The 27,500-nt window shown below is 42.3% G+C and overlaps 1 protein-coding gene across 1 annotated transcript in view; it reads right to left on the bottom strand.

Annotated features, from left to right (window-relative positions):
- LOC138967344 (NACHT and WD repeat domain-containing protein 2-like) overlaps positions 1-27,500 on the bottom strand; it is a gene marked incomplete in the record, with an annotated part of 65,724 nt that overhangs the window by 27,734 nt on the left and 10,490 nt on the right. Inside the window, 8 exon segments of the mRNA XM_070339868.1 lie at positions 1-7; positions 2,537-2,806; positions 3,378-3,685; positions 4,532-4,676; positions 9,001-9,213; positions 11,802-11,921; positions 23,933-24,021; positions 25,433-25,576. The exon segment at positions 1-7 is cut by the window's left edge and continues 233 nt beyond it. Of these exon segments, the coding sequence (XP_070195969.1) occupies positions 1-7; positions 2,537-2,806; positions 3,378-3,685; positions 4,532-4,676; positions 9,001-9,213; positions 11,802-11,921; positions 23,933-24,021; positions 25,433-25,576 (1,296 nt within the window).

The raw sequence follows: 27,500 nt of genomic DNA on the forward strand, positions 1-27,500 counted from the left end.
CTGACACCTGACATATGAAAACGGTTTGTTCAAAAGCGTATAACTGGACATGGCCTACATGACTGCAGCAACAAAAAAACAAAAAAACTGAGCCGGCGGTAGGAAGACCGTGCAGATATCACAGAGCACGACTACAGTTAACCAGTCTCGCTGTCTGGTTTTCGAGGAGCTGATGACCCAGTTTGAACACTGGCTGAGATTAAAAAAAATAAAAAAATCTGTGCACCACACCGGGCTGACACGTGTGGGGCGATCGAGGTCACTGGGCATGGACATGATTCACGGACTTTTTTTTTTTTTTTCCCCTGCGGACTCCGCTTATTCAGTTAATGCTCGTTTTCATATGAAGTAGAGAAATAAGACAAAGATAAGCTGGTTGTGATGGTATGTTCACATACCGGGTGACGGATGGAGGGATTGGGAAACAGGTGGTCGGTGACCTCAAGCAGACTTAGACAGAAGCAGTCATACAGCTGATTAAGCAGAGGAGGTTGCCCGGAACCATTTCTGACACCTGACGAGTAGAGAAGTAGGACAAAGATGAGCTGGTTGTGACGGCATATTCACATTCTCTCACAGACCAAGAGACGGAATCCATGTCCCTCCCCCGTGTCACCACAGTGGCACGTAAAAGACCTCGGTCATTCTGCCACAAGTGCAGGTAGCTGATTACACCTAAATACGCACACACCTGGGTAGCGCGACTCTTGTTGCTGCTAGCTTTCCACTGGGAGGAAGCGACCCGAATTTTCCAGCACTGGGATAATAATAATAACAAGAAATTCCTCCGAGGTAGGAAAAACACCCCCGTCAAAGGGAAATAACCTTCTCAGTTGGTGGCAGTGACTGAGTGAGAATGGTTATTTCCCTTTGACCATTAATATGTGCCTCTATATGTCCTTGTATAATTTTAATCCACCAATAACTCCCTAACCGTGTGTTTGACTGGTCCCAATTTTTGTAAGGACCGTCTCAGGAATGTATAGAACCTGTTCACCAAGTTTGGTGACGATCGGTCCGTTCATTCTTGAGATCTATCATCTATATGCGAACACAAACACACAAACAAACAAACAAACAAACAAACAAACACATCGACCGAAACCTATACACACCCCTATACCGGGGGTGTAATAATAATAATAAATAACTTTTCTATAGCGCGAGTCCCATCAATTGGCTCCAGGCGCTTTACAAATTCATTATAGAATAAACTAGCACAAATCAACAAGCACACAAAGCATACATTTAACTGAGACATAACACCAAGATCCCAAGCACTAAGCAAAACTTAGCGTACAATGTTAAAAGTACACACACACACACACACACACACACACACACACACACACACACACGCACGCACGCGCACACACAAAGATACCATTGACAAATAGACCATAAAGCACATGCAGGGTAGAGAGTTCCAAAACAGAATAGAGTTGTGGAGAGTCTACTCAGGCTAAGCAAAGGCTTTACGAAACAGGTATGTTTTGAGTTGTGTTTTGAAGGAGGAAAGGCTGCTGGAGTCACGGATAGAACTTGGAAGCGAGTTCCAGACGGTCGGAATCTGGTACCTAAAGGTTCTTTCACCAAAGGTCTTGGTCCTGGTTTTGGGGATGCGAAGGAGTTTTTCAGAGGAGGATCTGAGAGAACGGGATGGCTCGTAGATACTGAGGGAATGGGACAAATAGGGGGGAAGTGATTTCTCAAAACAGCGGTACCCTAACAGAGCCAGCTTGTACTCGATTCTATACTTCATAGGAAGCCAGTGAAGGGTGGTAAGTAGGGGAGTGACATGGTCTTTCTTAGACTTCTGCAGAATGAGCCTTGCAGCACTGTTCTGGACTCTCTGTAAGCGATCAAGTTCTTCAGTGGGGAGGCCGGCAAGCAATGAGTTGCAGTAGTCAAGTCGACTCAGGATCAGAGAGGAGACAAGTTGAACAGTGGCTTGGAGTGTCAGGAATGATCTGACAGAGGAAATCTTGCGCAACTCAAAAAAGGCACATCACTGTAATAGATTAAATGAAATTAATAGAGTAAATGAAATGATAAATACTGGTACACGGATTGGAAAAGAGGGTGGTTTCTTTCTTTTCTTTATTTGGTGTTTAACGTCGTTTTCAACCACGAAGGTTATATCGTGACGGGAAAGAGGGTGGTCGGTGACCTCAAGCAGACGCAGTCGGAAGCAGTCACACAGCGAAACAAACTCCCAACTGGTCACAAGCACGTCATAGACAAACAGACAACTCGACAGAAGTGCTTGTGAAGTATAGTATAATGTCTAAATGCTCCATTGATTAACCTCACTTATTTTTGTTATTCAATATACAGTTTTACGTACCTCTAACGTCAACTTTGACACAAGCTCATTACTACACACACACACACACACACACACACACACACACACACACACACACACACACACACTAGGTTTCTCTTTCCCCTCCTCTCTCTCTCTCTCTAATCTCTCTCTCTCTCTCTCTCTCTCTCTCTCTCTCTCTCTCTCTAAAAACACAGCGATACTTACCTCCAACGCCAACTTCGACACCAGTTTAGTCTTGCCACAGCCAGACGGTCCGTGCACCACAAGCGGTCTGTCCGAGAACCCGGTGACGTAGTCTTGCAACCGCTGCAGCTGTGACTGACACGGGTAGAAGTCGCTTGTGACCCGCTTGCAGCGCGACCAATGCTGCATGGCCTCCTGTGCCACTATGGGCAGCTTCTGCTTCTGCAGCAGGTCTGCGGCAGACTCGTCTACCAGCCGTTGAAGGACGTCGTGCAGCTGACTGCATAGTTTCTATAAAATAAAATAAAAGAAGATGATATCTGTTTAAGCCGAACATCCGTCTCCAGGAGACCGAGCCTAGTTACAGTAGACGGATACAGAGCTAAATTTAGCGTTGCCAGCACAAGACAACTCGAGCTACATCTGCCGCGCGCCGATGTTGGCCTTTAAGCTCATAAGTACAAATGTGTAAAGATTGTGGAAAATGAAATGCCCTACTAACCAGAAACCAGAAGATTATTCGTTCATCGGGCATTTCAACAAACCCTGCAGGGACATGACAAGACCAAGACTACAGATGGGGCATAAACCATGCACGAGAGGCACTGTACCTTTTACCACTGCGAAAAACGAACGACTTTTCCCGTCTCCAACGTTCTTCTTTGTGTTGATATTTATTTCCCCTCTCCGTCTCTAACATTCTATGGCACTGGGTTTCCTTTTTGTGTGTAGTTGATACGGCTTAAACGTACGCAAGGTCAGCCCCTTCTAGCCAAACTTGTCAAGTTCGGAATCGTTCACATTCTTGCTCAGACTTTATCAACACTTCAAAAACCTTCAAACTACACCCTAACACACTCACCTCAAGATACTCATGGTGCAGCTCAGGGTGGATGACGTCCTCGAACCTCCAGAGGACCTCGTGGGTGAGCGTGTTGGAGTCGGAGATGAGCCCACGGGCCCTGTTCCGCAACCTGATCAGGCGGTTCTGGGCCTCCGCGTCCATTTCCAGGCGGCCGTTGTGCTCGTTCACCACCAGCCCGGCGAAGGCCGGTGCCTGCGGGTCCTCGATGTAGTTCTTCAGGTCCACGACGTCGCGCAGGATCAGCACGCAGCGCTTGTGCGGGTTGTCGCTGTTGTCAATGCCCAGGTGGACTTCCTTCTCTAGGTCTGTCATAAGAGTGATTTTACACTGCTGTATTCAATATTTGGTTGAAACGACTTTATTTTGCGATTACTCGTACAATTAATTTTAGTTATGGAGCACAAGCGAAGCTTCCGTGCTTTTATAAATAAAGTGAAATTTGGAGGAAGACTGTTGTACAACACGTCAGAACAATTATAACAAAGTAGATGTACTATATATATGTATTATCCTACATACGTGAGAGAGACACCCGTGAGATAATAATCGTTCAAATCACACGTGTGTATATCATGTAAATGAGGTCATGTCAAGCAAGTCTGGCAGGGACCTGTTTTTCCACTGCTTATGATGCCAAAGTCACCGAGACAAACGTCATTATAGAAACAAAAATTGCGCTCGCTAATTACCCTCGATGAATCTTTAGAACTAACACGTCACGCCACACTTTCAGAGTGACGTTTCTTTGCTTTGACGTAATAGATTGCACGAGGCTTTAGAAGAGATCGAGGTTCCAAAACAAGCGTCTTCAATTTAGCTGCCTCGACTGCAAGACATTTTCAGTAAAATACATTTAAGTACAGTATGTAGGATAAACAGAATACTACATGGCTTGCTGTGTCGTACCAGATTTACACTCGTTGCTTTTTCAAATAATGAACAGCTCGCTTTCGCTCGCAGTTCAATATTTAAAAAAACAACTCGTGTAAATCTGGTACGACACAGCAAGCCATGTAGTATTCTCTATTTATATACAGATGTACTGGTGTGACTATATTTACAGTCATTGTTGATGGAGAAAACACACACACACACACACACAGACACACACCCACACACAGACACACACACACACAAGAAGGAATCTTTACCTGACATATAGTATCTGGACCTGGTATCACTGTCCAGAGCACCGTCCAGGTAGGCCAGCTCCGCCCCCTTCTGTAGCAAGACACACAGTTCCTTCTGTAGCTCCTGCCACTGGTTCTCTGCCATCTGGCGAACTTCTTCGTTCTCCTGAAAATCACACATATAAACATCAGTTATTGTCAGTCACAGATCTAAACAGCTCCTTCTGTAGCTCCTGCCACTGGCTCTCTGCCATCTGACGAACCTCTTCTTTCTCCTGAAAATCATACAATATCCCTTGTTGTCAGTCACAGTTCTAAACAACTCCTGTAGCTCCTGCCACTGGCTCTCTGCCACCTGACGAACCTCCTCGTTGTCCTGAAAATCACACACACAAACATCAGCTATTGTCAGTCACAGATCTAATTCACAAAGACACAAATCCTTCTGTAACTCCAGCGATTTCTGAAAGTAATTCATACATTGACAGTGTTACTCATTTATCTAGTACTGCATAGTTAGATCTAGTCACATATGTAATAACGTAACAAGATACAGTTCATTTTGTAGCTCCTGCCCCGGGCTCTCTTCCATATGACGTACCTCCTCGTTCTCCTGAAAGTCATCCATACAATGACTGTTTTTCATAGAATAATCTAGTTCTGCACAGTTACATCTAGTCACAAATAATAGTAACGTAGCAAGATACAAATCACTTTTTAGCTTCTGCCACTCTCTGCCATCTGACTCTTGTCAACACATCACACACATCTCTGACGGACGGGCAAACAGATGAACATGCGTATTCAGCAATCTGAGTCATCGCGCTTTTTAAACAAACACAGCTCTTTGTGCATATGTGAGCCTCCACCACGAAATGAGTCGCATGTCATCTCGCGCGGTTCTGCGCCAGGCTTAATATAAAGTTGGCCAAAAAATTATTGCAACAAATTTCAAACCCAAATTAAAGCATAAATTCCTGTGTCATTTAATTAAAACTGTATATGCCAAAGAAGGCCGTTCACTTAACCTTCAGGATCACCTTTTGGATTGAATATTTATTTTACAGGGACCACGTGACCGCCGCTCAAGTAAGGGTACCCTCAAAATCGACCAGACAAAAACGGAAGAGCCGAATGAAAAATCGACAAAAAATCACAATAGGCAAAACTTTGCAACTTTGACATACTAGAAGAAATTCAAACCAATTATCTACCCTGAACAGATTATTTTGCTTTGCTACCTTGTGTATTGCGCGTGCTATGCTATTCCTACTGATGCAGGTGTCGATCGCAAGAGCGGTCAAAAACGGAACGTTTTACGTCAATTTATATGGGTATCATGCCAAAAAGTGCTACATTTTAGCAATGACTTAGTGGATTGCTTTGAAACTTTCAGAATATTTTACCAACATACTAGAGATACTTTGTGCGAAAGTTTCGATCGTTTCGGTTATTTATCCAGATGTGACGCAATGTTTCGGAAAATGTTGTTAAACTTGTCATAGGATTGTTCACTTGTGTCCAAAAAATTCATGACTTTTGCATATCTACAGATAAATGATTGATACAGATTCTGTCTAATTTTCATTTGCGTGTAGCTGTTGGTGTTTTTTGTTTTTTGTTTTTTCTTTTTTTTTCTTTTTTTTTCTTTCTTTTTTTTCTTTTTTTTCTTTCTTTTTTTTACCACCAGCGCCTTGGAGCATTGGAAAATTGACTTTTCTGTGACGGTTGAAGTACGATCGAGTTTATCGAATTGCTTGTGCATTTCCTGCAGATTCCTGCCTTTACAGTGCATACATCTTTGTTCTTCTTTTTTAAACTTTGTTTTCTAGATTAATTTGAATTGTTCTTGTTTTTTTTTGTATTCTACGAGATTTCTACTCACTCATTTTCTCTTACAGAGATTGTTTTCATTGTGTACTGTTTAATAAGTCCATGACTGTATCTACGAATTCCTGGCCCGTTAAAGACGGTCTAAGAGTTGGACATTTGAATATTAATCATGCCATAAATAAGCTTGATGAGGTAGCAGCTATTCTTCTCAACTCAGGCAAATACTTTCACATTTTTGGACTCTCTGAGTCGAGACTTAACAGCAATATCACAGATGTGGAAGTTAAGATTGAAGGATATAATGTCGTACGTCGAGATCCATCATCAACAAAAGAAATTGGTTTGCTTGTTTATATCCACGAGTCCTTAACGTTTCATAGACTTCATCACTTAGAGCAACATTCGGTTGAAACAATATGGCTGGAATTAAAATTGCGTAAATCAGCGCCAGTCTTGACCGGTTTCTGCTACAGGAATCCAGCTGAACATGTTAACTGGTTTGATAATTTCGATAACATGATGGACGCTGTCAGCCTTGAATCCAGAGAAATTATACTTTTGGGCGATTTTAATCTTGATCTTCTGAAACCCAACAAGTGCTGGATGGAAAAGTTATCCCTTCATAATTTACAACAATTAGTAACGATTCCAACAAGAGCTGTTGGTGTTAATTTGCTAGTCATGCAAACACATGAGGAAAAAATGGAACGTTCACGCTGTTTCGCGCTTACAGCTGTTAATTATCGCTGCGTGCCTCTTAACACATGCTACGGTCACGCTTGGCTGGGCATCGCTGTGACACCAGAATCATCGCTTAAATATGTAGCGTGTTTACTGGTCCAGCAAATTTGCGTCAGTACTTACACGCACATAAAACTTTAGCAGTGTGTGTATCAATCATTTTTCTAAAGACATGCAAAGTCATACATTTTTTTTGGACCCAAGCGAACAATCCTATGACGAGATTAAAAACTTCTTTCGAAAAATTGCATAACATTTTAACAAACACCTGTAACAATTAATCATTTCGCTCGAAGTATCTCTAGTATGTTGGTAAAATATTCTGAAAGTTTCAAAGCAATCCACTAAGTCATTGCTAAAGTGCAGACTTTTTTGTCATGATACCCCTAAACAAGAAGGGCAAAGCCCATACGACTCACATGCTTGACCTTCTGCTTTACACATTTTTCCTACCAAAATACATGTGACCTTGACCCAAGGTCAAGGTCATTCAAGGTCATGCAACACAAAGCTGTTAATTCAAGACATAGGAAGTACAATGGTGCTTATTGGCTCTTTCTACCATGAGATATGGTCACTTTTAGTGGTTCACTACCTTATTTTGGTCACATTTCATAAGGGTCAAAGTGACCTTGACCTTGATCATATGGGACCAAATGTGTCTCATGATGAAAGCATAACATGTGCCCCACATAATTTTTAAGTTTGAAACAGTTATCTTCCATAGTTCAGGGTCAAGGTCACTTCAAAATATGTATACAATCCAACTTTGAAGAGCTCCTGTGACCTTGACCTTGAAGCAAGGTAAACCAAACTGGTATCAAAAGATGGGGCTTACTTTGCCCTATATATCATATATAGGTGAGGTATTCAATCTCTAAAACTTCAGAGAAAATGGGAAAAATGGGAAAAATAGCTGTTTTTTAGACAACATTTATGGCCCCTGCGACCTTGACCTTGAAGCAAGGTCAAGATGCTATGTATGTTTTTTGGGGCCTTGTCATCATACACCATCTTGCCAAATTTGGTACTGATAGACTGAATAGTGTCCAAGAAATATTCAACGTTAAAGTTTTCCGGCCGGCCGGCCGGCGACTCGGGTGAGTACATAGACTCACTTTTGCTTCGCATGTGAGTCAAAAATGACGCAAAAAGTCCCGTTTTTGACCGCTCTTGCGATCGACACCTGCATCAGTAGGAATAGCATAGCACGCGAAATACACAAGGTAGCAAAACAAAACAATCTGTTCAGGGTAGATAATTGGTTTGACTTCCTTCTCGTATGTCAAAGTTGCAAAGTTTTGCCTATTGTGATTTTTTGTCAATTTTTCATTCGCCTCTTCCGTTTTTGTCTGGTCGATTTTGAGGGTAACCTTACTTGAGCGGCGGTCACGTGGTCCCTGTAAAATAAATATTTAATCCAAATGGTAATCCTGAAGGTTACCTGAACGGCCTTCTCTGGCAAATAAAGTGTTAATAAAATGACACGGGGATTAATGCTTAAATTTGGGTTTGAAATTTGTTGCAATAATTTTTTGCAACAAAGTTGCAATTTAAAAGTTTAAGTCCGGAGAGTGTCTGGTAACAGTGTGGGGGTCACCTTAGTCACAGGCTTATAACTCAAAAAGTTTTCGCTCTTTTCTAAAACGGTTTTTACCACTGGATAGAGAATAAAAAATTCTTTAAGAACGTGTAAAAATATGAAAATCATGAAAAGGTGAAATGCGACTCATTCCGTGGTGGAGGGTCACATATATGTCACTCGTGTAAAAGAGCGCACGTAAAAGAGTGTTTGTGGAAAAAGAAAGACTGGAACAATGTTCGAACGTACTTAATTTACAATATATCTAAATAAATGTATCGATGAGCAACTCACATTCACTGTTACTGAGAATACTTATTTATTTCAGGCTTACGTTTTGGATGTCTGGAATGATCTCGCTGACGTCCTTGATGACGTAGACAGCCGGCACGCTGTTGGTGTCGATGACGTAGCTCTGATCCAGCAAGGGCGCATTGCGCGTGTCGCGTGCGCGGTGAGTATGTAGTGCCACTCGTATGACTTCATATTCCTCAGCCACTATGGAGGTGGGCAGTGGTAGAGGACCGTATTTCTGTCCGATGAAAGCCTAGAAAGAGAAACATAGCAAATCGGTAACAAAAACAATAGCAATAAACACACACGCACACACGCACACAACAAAAAAACGGTGGCCAGTTGGTCAACCCGAAAGATACCCCCCTTCCCGTGCAAAACGAACATTTACACCACCACAGATCTGTCCAAGTTTTTACAGGGGAGAGAAGCATCCTTAGATACTTATAACAAATATCTACAGCCAAGCTACTTCCTGTGCACAGTGAATCCCCCCCCCCCCCCCCTTAAACGATATCCCACAGTGTTACAGCTGTCTGTGTTAAAAAAAAATACGTAGTTCAGAAAAAAAAATCAGATTTTGCAAACAAAGAATGCAGCCGGACTGTAGGAACTTCAGTGTGGTGTGAGTCCAAGGTAAATTATTGTCTTATCCCGTGTAAAAGCCTGGACAGTTCTGTGATGATTTACAAGATGATTGTCACGGGAAGGAACATACCTTTAACGATTTAAAAGCAAACACATCAAAGCAAATCTGAACAAGTGCCAGAGCTTTAAACTGAACATACAATATGCTTCAACGGATGTCCGCCTGGGCAATATTAGGATCTATTTGCACTATTCAACTGAGTCAATACCTGAAAGCAGGTAGCGATGTGTAAACAAACTCGAAACAAATCAATACAGCTTTCCCATTTATAACACACACACACACGTGCGCATCCAGAACGATGCAAAAGACAAATAGGGGAAGGGACCCTAATATGGACTGGCTAGTTATATGGACCACCTCTTTTTCTGACAAACTAACGGTGCTAGAGCGCTCAAAACAATTTAATTCGCCACAGCTAACCTATCTGAATAACAAAACAGTTGCGGATGCTAACTTACGAACTGCCCGTTATGCCGGTTGGCGGATGCACTAACCACACGACCGGTTAGGCTTTCAGACTTTTTTCTTTTTTTTTACACTTCTGGCAGTGTTCACTCTAAATTTGACGCTTATAGGTGCCCAGGCTTCTTATATGGAACAGTTGTGAACTTTTCTGTATTTTGGTTTTGCTTAATGTCTATCGAAGCTAATTTGTGCTAACTAGGCCTAAAAGTTAACTGAAGAGAGAACTAGTACCAAGCATAAAATAAAACTTCTTCACAAGAATACAAGCTAGTAATCAGTTTAAAACAAAAAGTTATCCATATTCAGGACCTAGTAAAATGCAAATACATGCAGGAAACCACGTGTTCCGGCGTACGTAACTCATAATATCAGCAGAACAAGCAGGAGTTTTACTAATATTTCAAATCACACAAGAGGAGAATAACAATATTGACAACAGCATGAACTGGAATTCTGTAATTGCACATAAAATATTTGATAGTCACCCGGCTTGGTGTGAGCGGTCTTTTATGGGCAAATAGTTTCAACATCCGATAAAACAGAAACCACATCCATAAAATACTGAAATGGAGTCATGCAAGAGGCTTACACGGGTATATTTGGGGAAGAAAAAAATTACAGAACAAACATGCATTACAAAATGGCTTTCACGAACTGTCGGGAATAAATCGGTCGGTTTTGGTTATGGGTTGTGGAAGAGTTTGCTTAAAGGCACAGTAAGCCTCCCGTAAACCATCACAGAGCTCCCCGAGCGTCTACACACAGTACAAGCATACTTCCATTTAAACTCTCACCGGACGGGAACATCCTGGCTGCTTTCTGTCGAGCGTGAGAAATTTTCAAAGAATTTATTTTCGTGGACTTGCTCCTCTACAACAATGGCGCCTCGTTTTGGTGCTGGACGGCTGTTATGAATATGAATACCGGAAATCACGCCCGGACAGTAAGCCTCCCGTAAACCATCACAGATACTGTCAGGTTTTTACACACCGTACAAACACCCTTCCATTTGAACGCTCACCAAACGGGAACATCCTAGGTGCCCTACGTAAAGAGCGAGCAATTTGTAAAGAATTAATTTTGCAGATTGTCTCGAACACTTTTTGGACCCATCCGGAACTCAGGTCAAAAATGAGTTACTTCCCTTCGGGTCTCATTCTATCGATGTAAACTGGCGATAGCCGTGGATCGATGATTATCAGAATGTTTTTGGACCGTGGTGCGTTTTTGCGCTAGACCTAACTTTTAAAATCTAAATAATAAATTGACAGCTTGTTACACAAACATTCTTTAATCATAAAAGAATTCTTTTTTCATCAAGACAAGATCCCCCGGAAGCAGGGTCACGCAAGGGTCGTAGCAGACGACGGTTTATGCATATATCGCCGTTCCTCTCAACAGTCAAAAGCCATCGCCAGGTAATACGTTGCAAGCCCCTGGAGCAATTTTTTTATTAGTGCTTTTGTGAACAGGAAACAATTAACAAGTGGCTCTATCCCATCTCCCCCCCTTTCCCCGTCGCAATATAACCTTCGTGGTTGAAAACGACGTTAAACACCAAATAAAGAAAAGAAAGAATTAACTACACTGTTTGCTATGCCTGCGTGCACTCTCATTGTGCGAGTGACTTAATTGTGTATTTTTGTTTGCTTAAATGCCCTATGGGCCTAAAGCCGAAATAAAACCTTGAAACCTTGATGTCTTCCCGTCAGTGGATAACTTACCACGAAGTTAGGACCAGCTGACAAGGTCTGACAATTGAGAATCTCCTGGATCTTCATGGTGGGAAGATCTTTGTCCAGCGCTTGCTGCTCTGCAGGCATTCCCCATGCTAAATCCACCATCTGCAACAACAACGTTTAGCGTCAATTTTCCCTTACTGACAATACCACAAGAAAACAAAATGCCCCAGGAAAAAACGAACAAAATCAAATCCATATTTTTTTTTAAACGTAAACAAATTCATTCGCTCGACTTCCTGACAAGTGGACGTAAACTGATTCTATGAAGATAAGTTTTGTGTGAATATTTGTTTTTATCCTACAAACGTGAGAGAGACACTCGTGAGATAATAATCGTTCAAATCACACGTGTGTATATCATGCAAATGAGGTCATGTCAAGCAAGTCTGGCAGGGACCTGTTTTTCCACTGCCAAAGTCACCGAGACAAACGTCATTATAGAAAAAAAATTGCGCTCGCTAATTACCCTCGATGAATTTTTAGAACTAACACGCCACGCCACACTTTCAGAGTGACGTTTCTTTACTTTGACGTACTATATTGCATGAGGCTTTAGAAGAGATCGAGGTTCCAAAACAAGCGCCTTCAATTTAGCTGCCTCGACTGCAGGACATTTTTAGTAAAATGCACGTAAGTACAGTATGTAGGATAAGCAGAATACTACATGGCTTGCTGTATCGTACCAGATTTACACTCGTTGCTTTTTTCAAATAGTGAACAGCTCGCTTTCGCTCGCAGTTCAATATTTAAAAAAACAACTCGTGTAAATCTGGTACTGTAACATTCTGCTAAAACATAATCTATGTTTTATGTCCAATACCAAATATCAGTACATGGGAGATAACCACCTACTTTACATGTACTATAACCAGAAGAGTGGTTCCCCCTCTTCCCTAACTAAGATGGCTGAATAAACACACATGTATTTTACCTCTGTCTCCTCTCTTCTTTGCAAGGCATGGCATCCCCGAGACGCTTATGAGCGACATAAGCGACGCTTATGAGTCGGAGGAAGAGACATAACCACCTACTTTACATGTACTATAACCAGAAGAGTGGTTCCCCCTCTTCCCTAACTAAGATGGCTGAATAAACACACATGTATTTTACCTCTGTCTCCTGAGTCCACAATCCGAGTGAATCCTTCATAATACACACACCATCAAACATTACATGGTGTCAGAGCTAAGTACAGAGACTTTTCTTACCCAATCGACCCATATTTGTGTATAAAACAATGTCTGCAACGCAGAACCATCCTCAGATTGACTGGTCAAAGAAAGACCTGCATGCTGAATGGAAGAAATTCAGGCAGCATGCGGACCTGATGTTTGCTGGCCCCCTGAAAAAGGCAACTGACTCTGAGAAGTGTGCCTACCTCCTCATCTGGGCAGGAGAAAAGGGCAGAGACATCTTTAACTCATGGGGAATGTCAGAGGAGCACAGCCAGAGCATGACACACCTGTGTGCTCAGTTCGAAAAATACACTGCCCCGAAGAAAAACAATCTGTTCACCAGATACATGTTCCAAGAGAGGAAGCAGCAGCAAGGAGAACCTCTAGAATCATATATAACTGACCTACGAAACCTAGTCAAAGACTGCGGGTACGATAAACCCGAAGAAATGGTCAGAGACAGAATCGTCTGTGGTATCCAGTCGCAAGAAGTCAGAGAGAAACTGCTGACAGAGGGTGACGCCCTCACGATGGATAACGCCATCTGCATCGCGACGACCCACGAAGTGACAAAACAGCATCTTGCCTCCATGGCAGCAAGCGGTGAAACCATCGACGCCATCAGGAGGAAGAGACACAGCCCTCCAAACAGCCACCGGCAGAGCGGCCAGAATGACACTTTCAAGTGCAGAAACTGCGGAGGGAAACACGGACGAAAGGAATGTCCAGCTTTCGGCAAACAATGCCTGTTCTGCAAGAAAACGAACCATTTCGCAAAAGTCTGCCTTGCAAAGAAGAAAGGAGAGAAGAAAATACACAGCATCAATGAAGAAGACGACGAAGAATCAGTCTACATCGACGCCATTACCAGTGGCAAAGATCAGCCAAACGCAGCATACACAAATGTCGACACAAACACAGGGGACACCGTCCGGTTCAAGCTCGACACAGGAGCCCAGGTGAATGTACTCCCATCAACGGTGTACGAAAAACTCACCGAGAAGCCTGCGCTCCAGCCAAATGACAACAAACTCTACGGCTACACAGGACAACAGCTGCAAGTCAAGGGCAAGATCACAATGGAGTGCACCTACAAAAGAAATACATACAAGGGCACTTTTCACATTGTAGACACCCCCGCCAGCTCCCAACCAATCCTGGGACTGCAAGCCTGCATACAACTAGGCGTCATCAAGATGATCCTAGCCATCGGCACCACTCCTCCCATGACAGAAGCCAGCGTCATCGGCCAGCACGGCCAACTCTTCAAAGGATTAGGAGAACTGGAAGGAGAGGTGACCATACACCTGAAGGAGGAAGCAACGCCCGTCGTACATCCACCACGCCGAGTCCCACACGCAGTGAAAGACAGGCTGAAAGAAGAACTCCATAGCATGGAACAACAAGGCATCATTTCCAAAGTCACCACCCCAACAGACTGGGTAAACTCGCTGGTCGTCGTCGAGAAACCAAATGGAAAGCTGAGGATCTGCTTAGACCCAAGGGACCTCAACGCCGCCATTAAGCGACCACACTACCCCATGCCGACTTTGGAAGACGCTCTCTCGAAGATGACAGGCGCCAAATATTTCTCAAAGCTAGACGCGAAATGTGGATACTGGCAGATGAAGCTCACCGAGGAATCATCATACCTCACCACATTCAACACTCCCTTTGGTCGCTACAGATTCAACAGGCTTCCATTCGGAGTCATCAGCGCTCAAGACGATTTCCAGAGGAAGATGGACGAGATCTTCAAAGGAATACCTGGAGTCACACCCTTAGTTGACGACGTCATCGTCTCCGGCAAGACACGAGAAGAACACGACGCCAATCTCCGAGACGCACTCAACAGAGCAGCCTCCAAGAACCTGAAACTGAACCCAGAAAAGCTGACAGTCGGAGCCCAAGAAGTTGAATACTTTGGCCACCTCATCACCGCTGAGGGTCTGAAACCTGACCCCGCCAAAGTAAAGGCAATCCAAGACATGCCCCCACCCAACGACAAGAAAGAGCTTCACACTATGCTGGGGATGATCACATACCTAGCAAAGTTTGCCCCACAGCTGTCAGAGACAACCAAGCCGATGAGAGACCTGCTCAAAGAAGACGTCAAGTTCATCTGGGATGAACAGCAACAAGCTGCCCTGCAGAAGGTCAAGAACGCAATCACAAGCAAACCGATCCTATCCTTTTTTGACCCGAAGAAGGAAGTCAGACTCGAGGTCGATGCCAGCAAATCTGGACTTGGAGCTGCAATCTTCCAAGACGGCAACCCTGTGGCCTTCGCCTCGAAATCCTTGACCTCGGCGGAAGAAAACTACGCCCAAATAGAGAAAGAACTGTACGCGATACTTTTTGGCTGCCGCCGATTCCACCAGTACCTCTACGGCCGTGAAGTGCTTGTCCACTCTGACCACAAGCCACTGGAGAGCATCACAAAAAAGCCCCTGGCAGCCGCACCACCCAGACTTCAGCGCATGCTTCTACAGCTCCAGAAGTACAGCCTGAAGATCGTACACGTCCCCGGAAAGAGTATCCCTGTCGCCGACACTCTTTCCCGGAAGTTCATTCCTGCCGAGCCTGGGGATGACACTGAAGCTGACCTCAACATCCAGGTACACAGCGTCATCAATAAACTGCCAGTCAGCGACAAAAAGATGGAAGAGCTGCGTATCGCAACGCGAGACGACCAAGAACTCCATCAGCTGAAGGCAGCCATACAAAATGGCTGGCCTGATGAACGGCAAGAATGTCCACCCAAGATACAAGAGTTCTACAATCACCGAGACGAACTATCCATCATCGATGGCATCATCTTCAAAGGAGAGAAAATCCTCGTCCCACTCGCTCTTCGTCCCGAAATGCTGGCCAAAATCCACTCCAGTCATCTCGGCATTGAAAAGACCAAGCAGAGGGCCCGAGAAATTCTGTTTTGGCCAGGAATGTCTACAGAAATCCACAAAACTGTCGCCTCCTGTCCTATTTGCATCCAGAAACAGAACTCCAATCCCAAAGAACCTCTCCTACCCCACACTGTCCCAACCCGTCCCTGGCAGAAGATCGGCACTGATCTCTTCACCTGGGAGAAGAAAGACTTCATGGTGACAGTTGATTACTACAGCCGATATTTTGAAGTCGACGAGCTGACCACGACCACATCTGCCACCATCATCCGGAAGCTGTCCTCACACTTCGCAAGACATGGCATCCCCGAGACGCTTATGAGCGACAACGGACCCCAGTTTGGCTCAGAAGAGTTCCAGCAATTTGCAGTCAGCTGGGATTTCCAGCACACAACATCCAGTCCTGGTTACCCACAGTCCAACGGCCTAGCAGAAAAGACAGTCCATACTGTCAAGGACATCATGACCAACGCCAAGGCCAGTGGCACCAGCGCTCTACAAGCGATCCTGGAATATCGCAACACTCCAGTCGACAACCTGGCTTCCCCAGCCCAACTCCTGATGGGTAGACAACTGCGCTCTATCCTGCCCACCACCAAGCAACACCTGCAACCCAAAACCATCAGACCTGCAGATGTCAGCGCCAGACGTAACGAGAAGCAGACCAAGATGAAGCAGTACTACGACCGCAGTTCCAGACCCCTACCACCAGTGAAGCCCGGCGACGCTGTACACGTCCAGCTGAAGAAGGGAAACGACTGGCAGCCAGCCACCGTCACCGCCTGCAGCAGCCAGCCACGATCCTTCGTGGTGCAAACCAGCAACGGCAGCACCTACCGCCGCAACCGCCGGTTCCTGAAGAAGTCCAGACTGCCTTCACCGCCACCAACACCAGAGCCGGTCAGCCCAACAGCAGCCCCAGCAGTCTCCAAGCCTGTACCAGCTGATGTCCAGTCCGATGTGCCACCAGCCCCGCCAGCGCCCAGTGCCTACACCACCAAGTCAGGCCGTCATGTCAAAGCACCAGACAAAATGGACATGTAGTTCTCACCAGTTTACTGCGGTGCACCATCATTTCTTGAAATGATTGAATGTTAGACAACAAACACATATGTACAAACATGCAAACACCTCACACTAGGACTGTGCTATGTTTTTTTTTTTTAAAGACACTGTTGAAGGATGCAATTGACTAATACCGACCCGCATCAAATTTCCTTTGTGTAAAGACACTGCTGAAAGACACTGTGTTGAACTGCAAGCACGCATCAATATTTCTGTGACTGTGTGCTAAGACAATAATAAGTGTAATCAATGTCTCATTACCTACAGTATTATTGCAAACAATTATAATTGCCATTCTAATACCAGACAGTATTAATGCTAAATCTATGTGAAAAAAAATCTAGTCAATTCCTTATTTTACATATTATGATAACTTTCATTTGAAAGAAAGGGAGATGTAACATTCTGCTAAAACATAATCTATGTTTTATGTCCAATACCAAATATCAGTACATGGGAGATAACCACCTACTTTACATGTACTATAACCAGAAGAGTGGTTCCCCCTCTTCCCTAACTAAGATGGCTGAATAAACACACATGTATTTTACCTCTGTCTCCTGAGTCCACAATCCGAGTGAATCCTTCATAATACACACACCATCAAACATTACAGGTACGACACAGCAAGCCATGTAGTATTCTCTATGTCTGTTCACTTAAAAGACCGTTGGGTCGAAATATCTGTGAATGTATTGTTTTGTCAATAATAAACGTTCCAACAACCTACCTTTCTTGTTTTTTGATTCATGTCTGTTAAGGCCACACACAAGAATATGTTGGTTTAGGGTAACCCTATTTCCCTCCCCCCCCCCCCCCCCCAGCCTAAAACTTTTTTTTCATTCATCAAGAAAAACAAAAAACTTTTGCACATTTTGCGAATCATACCGAGACTAAGGGAAGTACCCTCCTTTAAAATCGACTAAATTAAAAGAAGAAAAACAAGTCGCGTAAGGCGAAATTACTACATTTAGTCAAGCTGTGGAACTCACAGAATGAAACTGAACGCACTTGTGCAAAACGGAGTGAAACTGACGAGCCTGCTCAGCGCGGTAGTGGTTTAGCACGCTTTTCTGTACCTCTCTTCGTTTTAACTTTCTGAGCGTGTTTTTAATCCAAACATATCATATCTATATGTTTTTGGAATCAGGAACCGACAAGGAATAAGATGAAATTGTTTTTAAATCGATTTCGGAAATTTAATTTTGATCATAATTGTTATATTTTTAATTTTCAGAGCTTGTTTTTAATCCAAATATAACATATTTATATGTTTTTGGAATCAGAAAATGATGAAAAATAAGATGAACGTAAATGTGGATCGTTTTATAAAAAAACCATTTTAATTACAATTTTCAGATTTTTAATTACCAAAGTCATTAATCAATGTTTAAGCCACCAAGCTGAAATGCAATACCGAAGTCCGGCCTTTGTCGAAGATTGCTTTACAAAAATTTCAATCAATTTGATTGAAAAATGAGGGTGTGACAGTGCCGCCTCAACTTTTACAAAAAGCCGGATATGACGTCATCAAACACATTTATCGAAAAAAAGAAAAAAACGTCCGGAGATATCATTCCCAGGAACTCTCATGTCAAATTTCATAAAGATCGGTCCAGTAGTTTGGTCTGAATCGCTCTACACATACATACACACACGCACAGACAGACAGACAGACAGACACACACACACACACACACACACACACACACACACACACACACACACACACACACACACACACACACACACACACACATACACCACGACCCTCGTCTCGATTCCCCCTCTATGTTAAAACATTTAGTCAAAACTTGACTAAATGTAAAAAGAAGGAAAAAACAAGTCGCGTAAGGCGAAAATACAACATTTAGTCAAGTAGCTGTCGAACTCACAGAATGAAACTGAACGCAATGCCATTTTTCAGCAAGACCGTATATACTCGTAGCATCGTCAGTCCACCGCTCATGGCAAAGGCAGTGAAATTGACAAGAAGAGCGGGGTAGTAGTTGCGCTAAGAAGGATAGCACGCTTTTCTGTACCTCTCTTTGTTTTAACTTTCTGAGCGTGTTTTTAATCCAAACATATCATATCTATATGTTTTTGGAATCAGGAACCGACAAGGAATAAGATGAAAGTGCTTTTAAATTGATTTCGACAATTTAATTTTGATAATAATTTTTATATATTTAATTTTCAGAGCTTGTTTTTAATCCAAATATAACATATTTATATGTTTTTGGAATCAGAAAATGATGGAGAATAAGATGAACGTAAATTTGGATCGTTTTATAAATTTTTATTTTTTTTTACAATTTTCCGATTTTTAATGACCAAAGTCATTAATTATTTTTTAAGCCACCAAGCTGAAATGCAATACCGAAGTCCGGGCTTCGTCGAAGATTACTTGACCAAAATTTCAACCAATTTGGTTGAAAAATGAGAGCGTGACAGTGCCGCCTCAACTTTCACGAAAAGCCGGATATGACGTCATCAAAGACATTTATCAAAAAAATGAAAAAAACGTTCGGGGATATCAATCCCAGGAACTCTCATGTAAAATTTCATAAAGATCGGTATAGTAGTTTGGCCTGAATCGCTCTACACACACACACAGACAGACAGACAGACAGACAGACACACACACATACACCACGACCCTCGTCTCGATTACCCCCTCTACGTTAAAATATTTAGTCAAAACTTGACTAAATATAAAAAGCCGACCTACCGACCCTATCTCTTTTGGTCACGTTACCCTAAACCAACATATATTTTTGTTTGGCCTAATCAACTCCGTACATTTGCGTGATTTGGTTGAACATTCTCTGAATACAGTAACGAATATTAAGTGCCTTAGTCCCTGGTCCCAGACACTCTTTTCAGGTTTAGTGCATCCCGGGACCCCCTCCATGAATTTCTTTTGATTCTTTCGGGTTCTAGGGCGTATAGGACGCAGGGACGCACAGTTTGGGGAGCCCTGATTTCAGTTCCTTCAGAATTCGTCTAAGGCCAAGAAAAAAAAATTGTCTGTTTCTGGTCACCCGACCGACCCTAAATTTCGGCGCCGACCCTAAACTTTTTTTTTTCCAAACTCAAAAATGTTTTGTTTTTTTTGGTGGTAAAGGACAGGGTGAGAAAATGAACAACAAAAACGTGTGAAAACGAAAGTCCGCTGACGATTTGTAAATGTGTTGAGTGTCTTGTCTCTATGTATAGTGAATCCAGTCTCTTTGCGCGATTTTTAAAGTTAGTTTTATTGGTCTACATTTGGGGTAAAAAAAAAAAAAAAAAAAAAAAAAAAAAAAAAAATATCCCGACCTACCGACCCTATTTTTTTTAGCCATGTTACCAGAAACAGACAATTTTTTTTTTTTGGCCTAATGAAGAAGATGCCATGGCAGTGCCCTCGTTTATTTTTCTTAATTTTACAGGTGCATCTTGAGCGTTGCACCAAGGTCACTGTACAGCGCCCGTGTACATACAGAGTATCGAGTCATTACATTTAGTCAAGTTTTGACTAAATGTTTTAACATCGAGGGGGAATCGAAACGAGGGTCGTGGTGTATGTGCGTGTGTGTGTCTGTGTGTGTGTGTGTATGTGTGTGTAGAGCGATTCAGACTAAACCACTGGATCGATCTTTATGAAATTTGACATGAGAGTTCCTGGGTATGAAATCCCCGAACGTTTTTTTTCATTTTTTTGATAAATGTCTTTGATGACGTCATATCCGGCTTTTCGTGAAAGTTGAGGCGGCACTGTCACGTCCTCATTTTTCAACCAAATTGGTTGAAATTTTGGTCAAGTAATCTTCGACAAAGCCCGGACTTCGGTATTGCATTTCAGCTTGGTGGCTTAAAAATTAATTAATGACTTTGGTCATTAAAAATCTGAAAATTGTAAAAAAAAATAAAAATTTATAAAACGATCCAAATTTTTGTTCATCTTATTCTCCATCATTTTCTGATTCCAAAAACATATAAATAGGTTATATTTGGATTAAAAACAAGCTCTGAAAATTAAATATATAAACATTATTATCAAAATTAAATTGTCGAAATCAATTTAAAAACACTTTCATCTTATTCCTTGTCGGTTTCTGATTCCAAAAACATATAGATATGATATGTTTGGATTAAAAACACGCTCAGAAAATTAAAACAAAGAGAGGTACAGAAAAGCGTGCTATCCTTCTTAGCGCAACTACTACCCCGCTCTTCTTGTCAATTTCACTGCCTTTGCCATGAGCGGTGCACTGACGATGCTACGAGTATACGGTTTTGCTGAAAAATGGCATTGCGTTCAGTTTCATTCTGTGAGTTCGACAGCTACTTGACTAAATGTTGTATTTTCGCCTTACGCGACTTGTTTTTGTCCTTCTTTTTGAACCATTGAAGTATCATAGGTATCCAGTGAGTGTGTGGGTGTTAATTTACATGCAATGCAAAAATGCCTGCAATTAAGATGCTCTTACAGAGAACATAAGTCTTATCTTTAAAATGTCTTCAAATAAAACAGATATATATATGTTACAGGCAATCCGTGAAGTTAGGAAATTCGCGTATTTCCTGATTTATTTAGGAAATACATGTTTTTCCTAAACAGCTTAGGAAATACATGAATTTCCTAAAAGAGTTGGGAAATTCACGTATTTCCTAAACTAAAACGCCAACAATTACATGGATTTCCTAATCTATAAATACACCCAAACGATGCACGAAAATTGTAAAGAAATGAGAAATAGTCCCTTTCATTTTGCTACATTTATTCAATTATTATTTAATAAAACGGGGAAACAGTTTAAAAAATGCACTTATTCACAAAATTGTACTACTCTCGATCATATGAACATATTGGACTGAAACAATTAGCATAATCAAAGTTAACTTTTTAGCACATAAACACCTCTAGTTCCTGTGGGACAAACATTTTAAGAATCATCATCAAGTAAACTTGCGCCATCTTTTTCAGTCACAATAAAATCTGCTTGAATCAGCATTAGTTTATACACGCGAGACTTCCATGGCACGGTGAAACACTTTAAACAAATGCAGTACAAAAGTAAAATCAGCATTTGTTTTTACACTCGAGACTTCCATGGCACAGTTTAAAAAATGCACTTACGGGTAGATTGAACTCGGCAGCCCGGTAAAGCAATCAATCTAGGAGAGCGAACACTCTGATATAAAAACAAGCTGAAGTCGGATGTGCTGGGCCTGACTTGTCAGGCGCGTAACGGCAGCACAACGCATCTACGCTCACATGACAGACTGTCTGAGCGAACGACGAAGAAGAAGAAGAAAAAAATGCACTTATTCACAAAAATTGTACTACTCTCGATCATAATTATGAACATATTGGACTAAAACAGTTAGCATAATCAAAGTAAAGTTTTTAGCGCATAAACACCTCATGTCCCTAATAGGCTCTAGTTCCTGTGGGAAACAAATTTTAAGAATCATCATCATCAAGTAAACTTGCGCCATCTTTTGCACACACAATAAAATCTGCTTGAATCAGCATTTGTTTTTACACGCGAGACTTCCATGGCACGGAGACACAGTTTAAAAAAATGCATTTATTCACAAAATTATACTACTCTCGATCATATGAACATAATTTATTGGGATTAAAAAACGAGAATAATAAAAGTAAACACAACACATTTCCCTAACTTGTGAACACTTGTTCAACTTCCTGGCAGATTGACAACAAATTCATAGTCCGTGTACAAATCGTCTCTTATTTTCAGAAAATTCGTGAATAGTTCACAGTTCGTGCATAATAAAAGTCTCGCGTGTCTGGGAAAAAAGTATTTCACACAAGTATTCGGCGCCCTTCGTTTGGGTGTATTTATAGATCAGGAAATCCATGTAATTGTTGGAGTTTTATTTTAGGAAATACGTGAATTTCCTAAATATTTTAGGAAATTCATGTATTTCCTGAGCTGTTTACGAATTACATGAATTTCCTAAATGAATCAGGAAATACGCGAATTTCCTAACTTCACGGATTGCCTGTAACATATATATGCCTAGCCTATTTACACAAGATATGACTTTTCCTACTTGTGTAAATAGCTGGCCTTGTTGACAATGCTATTTACACAATTACTTGTGCATATAGCCTTTAAAGGTTATTCACACAAAACTTGTGTAAATAGCTTTGTACACTAGGTCAGGCTATTTACACTAGTCAAAAAAGTCATTTTTTGTGTGTAAATAGAGTTTTTTTGCGAGGCCGGGCAAGTTACACAAGTTTCATAAGAATCTTCCCAGTAATTGTCTGGGTATCGCTCCACACACACACACACACACACACACACACACACACACACACACACACACACACACACACACACACACACACACACACACACACACACACACACACACACACACATTGTATTGCCTCTCAGCCTCTTACTTTCGGAAGGCTTATTACAACCAGCAAACGAAAACTATTTATTCCACTGGCTCTACTGGTACCGTTTCCACAAAACAAAAGAATGAATGCGTAGGAACTAGAAGTGCGTTTTTGACTCTAGTAGTATTTGTTTTCATTTCGAAAATTGTTCTTAGGTTAACGTTTAGAACATATATCATCATTTTGAGTGAACATGCTCGTCTTATACAAACATATCTGACTGATTAATTCATTTGGCAAAACAACTTTGAAATACCAGATAGACAGACAGACAGACAGACACGCAAGTAGGCAGACAGACAGGCAGACACACACACGCACGCACCCACACACACACAAACACTCACACAAACGCACGCGCGCGTGCGCGCACACACTTACACACACACCCACACACATCCACACACACTGAAACGAACTTTAGATACTCGCCTCCCACGTCATTCACCCACACTCACACTTCCCCCTACCCCCCCCCCCCCCCACACACACACACACACACACATCCCCCCCCCCCCTCCAACACACGCACTGACTAACCTGGAACTCCAGGCCATAGCGGTGCCGACAATACTCCCTCAGTTTCGGGTACACCCGCTCCACAAAGACAGTGCGTTCTGTGCACGAGTCTGCAAAACAAGAGTCACACCCCATTACATCCTTCGCCCACCCGTATTTGCATTAGCCGAGTCGGTGGGTGCAATGCTGTGAAAACAGTTCCGTTACTCTCAGTTACCTCACAGATTCATTGGAAGAAAACAAATCAATACAGAAAGAGTATTATGTAATTGTTTGTCAGTTCGGGATTTTATGTGCTTGTTACCTTACAGCTAGATTCATCGGAGCAAAAATCAATAGAAAAGAGTACTATCAGATAGTTTGTCAGTTCGTGGCTTTTAAAGGCCATCCTTAGTTGAGACCGAAGTCCTTGGCCGAAAATTCAATGCCAGTGCAGCGAGCTTCGTGAAGTAGACTCCGCGAAGTGGACTTCGCCCAATAATATCCCGCTCCAAGCGTGAAGAACAGGTATGAAAACATTCCGGTACAACACTCTTTTTCTTCTGTAAAGGTTTGGAGTGGTCTTCGAAGAGTCGGTACTTCCAGCTACTATAGTATGAACAGTAATACTAGCCTCCCGACTGTTTTCCTTCCAAATCATGTGTTTTCTAGCACATTGGTTTTGAGTGCAAAACCTCTATTCCATAATCTCAATCAACCTGAAACATCTAGAGCAACAGCGCATGAAAGAAACATTACGACAACAGAAACGGACCTGAATGAACGTGGCACCAGCGCATGAAAGAAACATTACGACAACAGAAACGGACCTGAATGAACGTGGCACCAGCGCATGAAAGAAACATTACGACAACAGAAACGGACCTGAATGAACGTGGCACCAGCGCATGAAAGAAATATTACGACAACAGAAACGGACCTGAATGAACGTGGCACCAGCGCATGAAAGAAACATTACGACAACAGAAACGGACCTGAATGAACGTGGCACCAGCGCATGAAAGAAACATTACGACAACAGAAACGGACCTGAATGAACGTGGCACCAGCGCATGAAAGAAACATTACGACAACAGAAACGGACCTGAATGAACGTGGCACCAGCGCATGAAAGAAACATTACGACAACAGAAACGGACCTGAACGAACGTGGCACCAGCGCATGAAAGAAACATTACGACAACAGAAACGGACCTGAATAACGTGGCACCAGCGCATGAAAGAAACATTACGACAACAGAAACGGACCTGAATGAACGTGGCACCAGCGCACGAAAGAAACATTACGACAACAGAAACGGACCTGAATGAACGTGGCACCAGCGCATGAAAGAACGAATAAACCAGCAATAGAAGATAAAGAAGACGAAGAAGTAGAAGAATTGGGGGGGTTTAAACCATGGTGATCATTATTCTTGTATTTTGAAAAACAACAACAACAACCATACATAGAGAAAATGGTCTCGTACAGAGCTTGCTTGCGTATTTAACAGGACAATTTCAACAGAAGAGAGCACGTACCCGTGGCAGTGGAGCAGAGGAAGACCCTGATGATCTGTGAGGGCGGGACGGGGATGTCATCCGACGTCAGGCGGCCAGCCATCAGGCCTGTTGTGGTGGCATCCATCTTCATCTCGCTTTTACTGCCTAGCACCCGCCTCAGGGCTGTCAACATACAATACAATATGCCAAGTTAACACACAATACAATATGCTATGTTAACACAATACACAGTGGCATGTTAAAGGCTGCCATATACGTAACGTTCATTAATTAATTCATATTGTTTACATGTGCCAATAATGTTATAAAACTGTACCTATAATAACGATTGGCTGTAGCTTTCCAACACAGAAAAAATTATTTCAGTATTGCAAAGTGGTGTTGATAGTGTCGAATGTAAACAGAACAGTCTCAAAGTGAAAGTGGATGCTTTCCGGAAATTGCGAAGTTAACAAGAATACAGAAAAGCGCGCTTTCCTGCTTAGCACAATACGCTACCGCGCTAATCTGGCGTGTCAATATCACTACGTTTTGCACGTGGAAGGTGAGCGATTTCCTTCACGCGGGGATTGACGAAGCTGTACTGTCTGTGTTGACGGTCTAAAAATAGCCCAAGTCCTGGAGAACTGTTGCTAAACAATGCAATAAAGAATTAATTATTTCTCGTAATTGGTAAGGACTTCAAACCTAAAACTTTGCAGGAAGCTTAATTTATACATCCCCGCAACGATGGGAAAAGCCCTGGAAGTAATTACACTAATTAAATAGGACTATGTCATCCTTTAACATGACAGGCCTGTTGTGGTGGCATCCATCTTCATCTCACTCTTACTGCCTAGCACCCGCCTAAGAAAGGGCTCTAGATAACCTTTACATTGATGTAAAATTTGCCATGACTTCGTATGTTACGAACATATAAAACCTGCTTAAAATAAGAGGCAACATTCTCAATAATGTTTGGACAACTGTATAACATTTAAAAGACAATGTGTGAAATGGATCGGGGTCAGAGATTAGAACAGTAAAAGGCACGAGACAATATCCACTTTGCTAGAATGTGTAAATTCAACGAAAATTGCACGCATACTCGCATAAACAGACAGACAGACAGACAACACAGACACACAGACAACACACCCACACACCCACAAACACACACACACACACACACACACACACACACACACACACACACACACACACACACACACACACACACACACACACACTTTTCTTTTGCGATCTTTTCGCAAGCCTCCCAATATATTCTTTAACACCAACTGACCATAACGCGTTGACTTGTGAGTATGAGGATAATTCTTTCCGACAGCTAAGCTGGACGTGTTACAGGACTACTCACTGTTTTCTGCTTGACCGATTTATTAACAGATTAGTGAAATCCTTAGCGCGTTCAACACTTGGGGTGTTATCTGTTTTTGACAGTTAACTCGCGGTGCGGCTAGCTTGACCGACAACACACAGTTAATATATTCATTGACAGTTTGACTTTTGACGGTTTGATTGCCTGATTGCCGTGCAAATGATCGACGGACTGATTACCGGACAAGCTGACCAACTGGCTGGCAGATTGACTGACTGACTGACTAACTGATAGATCGATCGATGATCCATCGATCGTTTGTTTGCTTGTTTGCTAGCGGTCGAGCTTTCTTCATGTAAATTTCCATTCTAGGACGAATAATGTTGTGATTTCAATCACCACTGTTACAACAGTGATCATTTGTCATCTGCACGAATGCGCAATTGCAATATACTATTGCACATGCAGCTATCGAAAACACCTCATTACTAAGACTCGCCAAATTACTCAGGTGAATCAACAACAAAGATAATCACAACCTGCACTCCTGTTCACTTCCCTGTGTCTGAAGCAGGACTAATTAACACAAAATGTTCATTTGTCGACAGAAAACCGTTTGTTCAGAGCAAACATGCCACGCATATCTACAACGACAATGTTTGTCAGAAGTAACGGTATTCCGCTGGCACAGCGTGAGATTTCATACAGCTGTGAGGTTTTTTAACGGCACAGTCCTTAGTTGTTACATCGGGTGGGAGAATCCTT

Source organism: Littorina saxatilis, linkage group LG5 (assembly GCF_037325665.1).
Source record: "Littorina saxatilis isolate snail1 linkage group LG5, US_GU_Lsax_2.0, whole genome shotgun sequence".
In the NCBI taxonomy this organism is placed as follows: Eukaryota; Metazoa; Mollusca; class Gastropoda; order Littorinimorpha; family Littorinidae; genus Littorina; species Littorina saxatilis.